The 9574-nt window shown below is 45.6% G+C and overlaps 1 protein-coding gene across 1 annotated transcript in view; it reads left to right on the plus strand.

Annotated features, from left to right (window-relative positions):
• Positions 1-5685, plus strand: part of STMND1 (stathmin domain containing 1) — a 114711-nt gene extending 109026 nt beyond the window's left edge. Inside the window, exons 4-5 of the mRNA XM_012557451.1 lie at positions 2916-3044; positions 5407-5685. Coding sequence (XP_012412905.1) covers positions 2916-3044; positions 5407-5685 — 408 coding nt within the window. The remainder of the gene's footprint in view (positions 1-2915; positions 3045-5406) is intronic.
• The last annotated feature ends 3889 nt before the right edge of the window (positions 5686-9574 follow it).

Here is a 9574-nt window from a genome sequence, read left to right on the forward strand (position 1 = left end):
ACCAGCTGTTCCACAGGAGAGAGACGTGGCCGTCTGCTTCTGTAAAGAGCACAGCCTTGGAGACCCTATGGGATAGTTCTACTCTGTCTTATAGGGTCGCTGTGAGTCAGGATCGACTTGATGGCAACAAGACAGTTGATAAAGGAGTCCCTGCGTGGTGCAAACCAGTGAAGTGCTGGGCTGTTAGCCGAAAGGTTGGCAGTTTAAGTCCACCCAGAGGTGCCTCCGAAGACAGGCCTGGGGTGATCTACTTCCGAAAACCAGCCATTGAAACCCGCATGGAGCACAGTTTTACTCTGACGCACACGGGATCGCTATGAATTAAGATCATCCTGAAGGCAACTGGTTACAGTTGATAAATCTTGACTACGTAAAACTCAGTGTGAAAAATACAGATATTTTTACACAAATCTTTTACTTAAAACGTCCACCTCAGGAGGGGAAAAGGGCTACACAGGGAGGGTTAGCTTCTGGAAGGGAAGGAAGCGCAGTGTTTCACAGGCATCCCTTTGGGGTGAAGCCAGAGGAAGAGCCCAACCCAAACCAGAAACACGGAGTTGTCTGCAAACTACCGACCTCGTCATTTTAGTCAAGGATCAGACTCCCGTGTAGAGCCCAGCTGGGCTTTCTTATTGGATCTGGGAACACTATTTAATTTTCTGTTAGCCCTCTGGGTGAGAACATCCTCTAAAACGCTGTTTTCATGCTAATTTCACGGTATCTCTGGTCCAGCCACCACGCAGCAAGTATGCCCGTCTTTTCAGCCCGTGGCTTTTGCCAGCCGGCAGCCTACATGCCAAGTGTCATTAAAAAAAAAATGCAAAAATGGACAAAAAGAAACAAATAAACACAAAGCCTGGCTTTGATGAACACCCCAAGGTTTTCCTGTAGGGAAAAACTTCTCCCCACGTAAAACTGTCTAACGGCTGCAACTAAGCCAGAACGTCAGTGATCCCAGGTGTGAAAGATGGAAAGGACCTTATCCATCCTCAGTGCCCTCACTGTTGACAGCTGAGGGAACAGATGCAAAGAGAAGACTTGCCTCAGGGCGCTCCTGCCCCCCAGTCTCATGCTTTTCGACTCTCATTCTTCCCCTTTGTGGCCAATATTGCATCCTATTGAGGATGTTTGTGCCGTCATTGAAAAAAGTCATTGCTTAAGCGTACCTGAGTGGGGCAAACAGTTAATGCGCTTGACTGCGAAAGATTTGGCAGTTTGAGCCCGCCCAGAGGTGCCTCAGAAGAAAGGCCTGGCAATCTACTTCCAAAAAATTGGCCATTGAAAACCCTGTGGAGCGCAGTTCTACTCTGACACACGGGGTCACCATGAGACAGAATTGCCCACAACTGTTTTCCGTTTTGGTTTTTCATTGACTGAAAAGTAAGTACCCTTTATTGAGTGGCTACTATATACCTCTCTCTTTTCTCTCTCTCTTTTTTTTTAAACAATTCTATGAAATAAGTATTATTAAACCTATTTTACAAATGAGAAAACCAATGCTTACAGAGTTGAAGGACTCATGCAAAGACACACCGTGGCTGAGCCAGAATCCAAACCAAGGTCTGTCTTAAACCCAGACCTGGTGCCTTTTTCTACCATGCTCCACGGCCTCTTTGTCTGTTTGATTTATTTTCTCAGTACCTACAGCACTGTCATCTGAAGAGACAGTGTTTTAAAAATTAGAATGAGTAGCAATAGCTCTTTTGTCCAAAAAAAAATGTCTTTAGAGAAATTATCTGGAACAATATTCAGTTTGTTTAATAATGAAAACTTAAAGTTCATTAAAACTTTCCCCCAGTTGTAATAAATCTATATATCCTGACCTAAAAGATGTCCATATTAAATTAAGCAAGGAGAGCAAATGGCAGAGCAGTGTGTATGGTATAATCACATTTACGCTTTGTTTAACAATACGGATGTATTTGTAATGCATAGATATATATACAGAGAGAGAGAATATCTGGAAAGACACACACCAAACTCTTAACAAAGATTCAGGGTGAGGAGTGAGATTGGGGACCAGGTGGTTAAATAGAAGATTAGGAGATTATTTGTTTATGTATCATTTTAATTTTCATAACAAATGTATATTATAAAACAATTTTTTAAAAGAAAAACATAAATTGAAACTTTCTTCATAAACCCTTCACAACAATTTTAGATTTTTTTAACTAGACATTTTAACCAGAAGGTCACTATTGCTGCTTTGGGCTATTTAAAAGGTAAGTCAATCATATGAAAGGAATTTTTTTTTTTAACTTGTCCTGAAAAATTTGTAAAGTAGCAACAGCAATGGCAGCACAGAGTTGCTACTCAGTAACCATGAATTATCTCCACCCTCCGTGAGACCAAAAGTTATAGAAATGCATCTTGATCCCAGATGAAACTAATTTGTAGTTTATGTGCTTAGGAGCTAGGCTGCTAACCAAAAGGACAGCAGTTCAAATCCACCAGCTGCTCCTTGGAAACCCTGTGGGGCAGTTCTACTCTGCCCTAGTTTGTGCTGTGAGTCGGAACTGGCTTGACAGCAACGGGTTTATAAAGTCAGCACGTGAAATGATGACCTTGAACTACAAATCCATTGCTCATTTACTGTCTCTTCCCGTCTTGTGTTCATCCTCAAAATTGTTCTCTTCTTACGAGGCCTCTTCATCCGGTCCCAGAACATCTTTACGTTCTTGGCCTGTTTTCTGTGTTAGCCTGTTTGTTTCTAGGCATCTAACAGATTTTATCTCTAGGAATTAATTCGGTCGTTTCCAGCTCTCATGGTGTTATTATTATTATTTTTTTGATCTGCCATTGGAAGTTGAGACGTTGAAGATTTACATTTTAAACTGTTTCCTCTGCCCTTCTTCCCTGTCTCCTCCACCAATGAGTGTGTTTGCTTCTCCATGTGAATAAGTGTCTTCCTCCAGGTGACCACGACGGAGAAGCCTCTGAGAAAGCCACCAGCCAGACTGACAAAACTGAAGATCAAAAGGGAAGTGAAGGATTTCACCTTGAAGAACATAGACAAGATGCAGGCGGCGGAGGAGCGCCAGAAGGTGCCCGACTTCCCCCTTAGACTAGGTCTCCAGAGCACATACCACTTCCTAGGACCAGCCCATCAGCAGATTTAGGGCGCGTTGCACAGATTTATATTAAGTACTTTAATGACCTGTATGCCTCTTAGCATGAGGCGTTGGTGGTCCCGTGATAGAATTCTCACCTTTCACACAGGAGACCCAGGTTTGATTCCCAGCCAATGCACCTCATGCACAGCCATCACCCATCTGTCAGCGGAGACTTGTGTGTTGCTATGATGCTGAACAGGTTTCGGTGGAGCTTGCAGACTAAGACTAGGAAGAAAGGCCTGGTGATCTACTTCTAAAAATCAGCCAGTGGAAACCTTATGGATCACAACGGTCCGATCTGCAAGTGATCCTGGGGATGGCGCTGGACCGGGCAGCATTTGGTTCCATTGTGCCTGGGGTCGCCATGAGTGTGGGCTGACTCAAGGGCTCCTAACAACAACAACACGCTTTTTACGCTGTATGCTTACACGTCTGCTTAGTTTTTAAGTCCTTCTGTGTTGCATAGACAATATCTGGAAGTTGGTTGAATTTCAGTTTCATCCCTATAGCTTCAGTAAGTGCTTAGATTAGTAGGATGGAAAGTCAGGTGTGACATGGGAAACAGGAGACAAGGGGGCCGTGAAAAGTAACCAGGTGTAATACACTCATAGTTTGCAGAGACAGAGAATCCCAGCACGCCATGACGCAGGGCCACACGGGGCTGCCCTCAGGGACAAGGCAACAATAAGCCAGAATCGTGGGCTTATGTATGGGTTAGCTAGATTCTGTGTGCTTCCTGGGGGTGGGCATCTTGAATAATTCTGCTGGATCAAGGGGGCACAAGGGCTGTCTCAGTCACCTAGTGCTGCTGTAACAGAAACACCACAAGTGGATGGTGTCTCAGTCACCTAGTGCTGCTGTAACAGAAATACCACACGTGGATGGTGTCTCAGTTATCTAGTGCTGCTGTAACAGAAGCACCACAAGTGGGTGGTGTCTCAGTCACCTAGTGCTGCTCTAACAGAAACACCACAAGTGGATGGTGTCTCAGTTATGTAGTGCTCCTATAGCAGAAATACCGCAGGGGGATGGTGTCTCAGTTATGTAGTGCTCCTATAGCAGAAATACCGCAGGGGGATGGTGTCTCAGTTATGTAGTGCTCCTATAGCAGAAATACCGCAGGGGGATGGTGTCTCAGTTATATAGTGCTCCTATAGCAGAAATACCACAAGTGGATGGTACCTTAGTCACCTAGTGCTGCTGTAACAGAAACACCACACGTGGAGGATGTCTCAGTCACCGAGTGCTACTGTAACAGAAGCACCACAAGTGGATGGCTTTAACAAGCAGAAATTCATTTTCTCACAGTTAAAGAGGCTGGAAGTCCACATTCAGGGTGCCACTGGCTCTAGGGGAACCCTTTCTCTCTCTGTCTGCTCTGGGGGAAGGTCCTGGTTTCCTTTCAGCTTTTACTTCCTGGCTCCTGGGTGCTCCTCAGTGGGTATGGCATTCATCTTCCCCATCTCTGCTTGCCTCATTGCTTGCTCAGTCGGCTCTTGTTATGTCTCAGGAGAGATTGACTTAAGACACCTCCACCCTAATGCTGCCTCATTAACCTAACAAAGACAAGCCATTCCCAAATGGGATTATAACCACAGGTGTAGGGATTAGGATTTACAACACATATCTTTAGGGGACGCAATTCATTCGTAACAGGAGCTGTCCCTAGTTGCTGGGTACCTAGCCCCGGGGCAATTAGGATGGCGCAGGTTGGCCTTGGATTCTGAGAGCCTGATAAGGGAGTGATTGGAGAGTGGATGTAATCAGCTGCTCAAGAAGGGGATGGACCGGCCTCCAGAAGGGCCTCAAAACTGTGTCAAGACAGCCTTTAAGGAAAATGGTATTGCAGTAAGCAAGACACAATTCTCAGAATTAAATGAAGTGTGGCGTGTTTATCATATTACAAAAGAGAAACTTCAGTTTTCAGTAGGGGCGGGGAGGGGGCTAGGAGATAAGAGGAGGCACTGCAGGCCAGCAGACGAATCCAGCAGCCTGTGCGCACAGGGCCTCCGGCCCTCCGTCAGCCAGTCTGCGGGACCCAGCCTTCAGGGCTCTGGGCAGACAGCCTCCACGTCCTGTCTTTCTGCTCCGCCTCTCAGAGAGCGAGGACTAGACTGCCCGCTCCATGAGGGTACACGCTGTGTCTCTCTTGTTCCCAGTAACTCCGCAACGTTTGTTAAATGACTGAATGATAAAAGAGAGAAGCCGTAAGTGTTAATTGCCAGGAATATTAGTGAGAACTTGTACGAAGTTCTGCAGGCTGTGTCCTTCATTCTTTTATACTGCTTTTCAGACCAAAGAAGAAGTCAGAAAAAGACTACAGAGTGACCGACTTCTGCCCCCAGACCGTGGTTTGGACTTAGTGGAACTGGATGGGGCTGAGGTCCCATTTGCCAAAGGACTTCATACTGTGAGCTCTGCAGTGTTTGAACCACCTGACCTGCAGGGAGAGCCGCTGAAAAGGAGGAAGAGCAAAAGTGAGGCGACCTCAAGTGATTTAAACTACAGTTATGAAAGTATTGGGGTCGTGGAGTCAGACATGTCCTACAACCAAGCAGATGACGTATTCTAATAAACCATTTTATGTGAATTTAGTAAAAAATACATCTACTTCCTCCAGCTGTGACTTTCTTCATATGCCACACGTTTTCTTTGACCCTCTGGCCTCACCCCATGGGGAGTTCCGCCTTGGGCTTAGGAATGAGCTCATGAGTAGCTCAGGCTGGAGGTTAGCTGGGTAAATGAAATGGCTGTGTTATCTAAAAAACGGGAAGAGTTGACCAGCTTAGATATTGGATGATTGGTATTCTCTTTCAGTGTGGCTTCAAACGCTGTGAAAATGTCTTCACTTTTATGTTCTTTCAGAGCTATGGCTGCTAACCAAAAGGTCGGCGGTTCGAATCCACCAGCGGCCCCTTAGAAACCCTATGGGGGCAGTTCTCCTCTGTCCTATAGGGCCGCTATGAGAGGGAATCGACTCGATGGCAATGGGTTTGGTGTTTTGGTTTTTTCCCCCATTTACATTAACATGTTTGAGCCCAATGAAATCCTTCCTTTTGGCTTCTCCTTCTTGGTGTTGGTCCTTACACAGATCCTAGCGCCCAGCACCAAGCTTCCCTGCTGACACTCTGAGCTGAAGAGTCTGCTGGCCCTTTGGTTCCCTGGTAGAAGTCCCACTTTCCACGCAGGAGACCTGAGTTCGATGCCCAGCCAATGCACTTCATGCGCAGCCACCACCCATCTGTCCGCGGAGGCTTGTGTGTTGCTATGATGGGGAGCAGGTTTCAGCAGAGCTTCCAGACTAAGATGGACTAGGTAGAAAGGCCTGGCGGTCTACTTCCAAAAATCAGCCAGTGAAAACCCTATGGATCCCAGTGGTCCAGTTCCCAGCCGATCATGGGGATGGCTCAGGACTGGGCAGCATTTTGTTCTGTTGTGGGTGAGGTTGCCATGAGTTGGGGCCGACTGAAGGGCAGCTAACAGCAACAATGACGGCAGCGTTTCATTGGAATTATACCTCGGCCCCTCCCTGTCCCTCATCACCCACATCCCGTCAGTTATCGGGTCTTTAGAGTCAACATTATAAACATCTCTTATATCTGCTGTTGTGCTTTCCTCCGTCACTACCTGGTTAAGACCATGTCACTGTCATCTGTCCACCTGGGTTATGACAAGAGTCTTCTTCCTCTTTCTACCACAGTCCTCTGCTTCAACCCTTATTGGCCCCTTTCGGTCTCAGGATAAAGTCCTGACTCTATAGGACTGGTAGGGTCCTAAGCTTTCACCGTTCAGCCTTACTAGACTTCCTCAGTCCCTCCAACTCAGCACACTCTCTCTAGCCTCTGAGCCGTTGCACATGTGATTCCTTCTTTCCCTTCACCCCTTCCTGCTATTTTACTTGACCAATGTCTTCCTGTTTTTCCTGTTTCCACTCAGACACCACCCCCTCTAGGAAGCCTTCTCAGAGCCCCCTGGTCTGGGTCAGTGCCCTCCCTCACCGTTGCTGTTTTGGCACCCTGGACTGCTCATCTCGGCACTTACCACCTCCTATAGGAATTGGCTGATACATTTCCACCTTCACCACTAGATACTTTCAGCCCCAGCAGGGCAAAGGAGTGGGTGTATCTTCACCATGGTTGCATTTTTGTGCCTTGAACAGTGAATGACACCTTATAAGTGTTGTGTCAATATTTGGTCAGTGGAGGAATTGATGTATCTGCACATCCTGCAGAAGCAGGACGGCCCCAGGAGACAGCTTGTTTCCCTGGAAACTAATAGCTGCGGGGCGCGTTGGTTAACCTGAGGACAGCTGGGCATCTCCTGGTTATACATCCCCTTTGGGATTTCCCAGATGGGCACCTGGTGTTCCAGCACCTGTAGGAATGAGGACTCCTGGAACCAGTGAGGTGTGTTGGTGGCGGACGGGGGGTTCTTTCAGACGCATTCCAGAATCAAAACCCCTAGAGCCACAGTCTACGTCTTGCAATGTGACCTTGGAAAGTCATGTAGTCGACGGCAACGGGTTTCTGCCCCCAAAGTGTTTTCTGTCTCATCCTGCTGCATCTTTTTTTTTTTTAAGCTTCAGATGTAAATGTGGCTTTTTCCCCTCATCATCTTTGTTTCTTTTCTGTTTTTAAAGATCATTTACACTGAGGAATAATTGAACAGAAAGGTTGAGATTTCTAAAATGTAGCCTCTGGGGTAATGTTAATTTTATGTATTGAGATAGCATAATGGGTTTTTGTATTCTTAAAACATAAAGTTTGGAACAACCACCCGTGGTATTTCAACTAAAAGTAAAGTAAAGAGCAACCTTCAGGAAGTTATGAACCATGGTCTTAACTGATGGCAATTAAAAAAATGCCTGTATTGTTTTCCTTTGAAAGATGATCTTGCGGTATCTAATAGAAGGTACTTCGATATATAGTAATCCTCTAATTTAGGGGAAAAATGTATAGATAATTTATATTTAAAATTATATATACACACACACACACATATGTACGTATGAAGGAGCCCTGGTGGCACAACAGTTAAGCGCTCGGCTGCTACCCGAAAAGTTGGTGGTTCGAACCCACCCAGAGACTCTGTGGCAGAAAGACCTGGCAAATTGCTCCCATAAATATTGCAGCCTAGAAAACCCTTTGGGGCACTTCTACTCCGTCACATGGCGTTGCTGTGAGTTCAAATCTACTTGACGGCACCTAACAACAATAACAGTAGGTACGTATGTATTTTTAAATGTTGCACATGTATTTAAAATAGTACACGTTAAGATTTTTATGTTAGTAAAAGTAATTTGTAATCGCAGGACAAAATAGAATTTATCATGGTGTGTTGCTATAGTGACTACCAGAAATTTATGACAGTGCCTATTTCTGTTTGTTATTCCATTATCAGTGAATATCTAGCATCGGAAGGTGTAATTATACAGTAAATACTGCATTCGAAAGAAGTGGGTGCTAAGTAGTGTTAGGGCATTGATTTCTTTTGCAGCCACATCACCCATATATGCAGCACCTCTGTGTCCACCAGAGGGGAGCATCCATCTAAAGCAGGTCAGTTGTGCTCTCTTTGTGACACTTGTATTTGAGTTTTAAAAATAGCTGCCTTCACAGACGCATCCAAACTCCCTGAGGGACCCAGTTGCTGGGCTGAGGGCTGTGGGGACCATGGTCTCGGGGAACGGTTAGCTCAATTGGCATAACACAGTTTATAAAGAATATGTTTTATATTCTACCTTGGTGAGTAGCATCTGGAGTCTTAAACTGTGAGCAGCCATCTAAGATACTCCACTGGTCTCACCCCTTCGGGAGCAAGGGAGAATGAAGAGAACAGGATATAAGGGAAAGATGAGTCCAAAGGACTAATGGACCACAGCTACCAAGGCCTCCACCAGACTGAGTCCAGTACAGCTAGATGGTGCCCGGCAACCACACGGACTGCTCTGACCGGGATCACAACAGAGGGTCCTGGAGAGAGCTGGAGAAAAATGTAGAACAAAATTCTAACTCACAAAAAAAGACCAGACTTACTGGTTTGACAGAGACTGGAGAAACCACAAGAGTATGGCCCCTGGACACCCTTTTAGCTCAGTAATGAAGTCACTCCCGAGGTTCACCCTTCAGCCGAAGATTAGACAGGCCCATACAACGAAACAAGACTAAAGGGGCACAACAGCCCAGGAATAAAGACTAGAAGGCAGGAGGGGACAGGAACGCTGGTAATAGGGAACTCAAGGTCAAGAAGAGAAAGTGTTGACATGTCGTGGGGTTGTTAACCAATGTCATAAAACAATATGTGTACTGACTGTTTAATGAGAAACTATTTGTTCTGTAAACCTTCACCTAAAGTACAATAAAAAAAAAAAAAGAACAAGTGTATTCCATACAGATGTATGTTTGTGAGAGGTGGGTCACAAATTTGGATTTGCTCTGATTCACCCAAAACCAAACCCACTG

The sequence above is a fragment of the Trichechus manatus genome, unplaced genomic scaffold (assembly GCF_000243295.1).
Source record: "Trichechus manatus latirostris isolate Lorelei unplaced genomic scaffold, TriManLat1.0 scaffold00103, whole genome shotgun sequence".
Classification (NCBI taxonomy): Eukaryota; Metazoa; Chordata; class Mammalia; order Sirenia; family Trichechidae; genus Trichechus; species Trichechus manatus.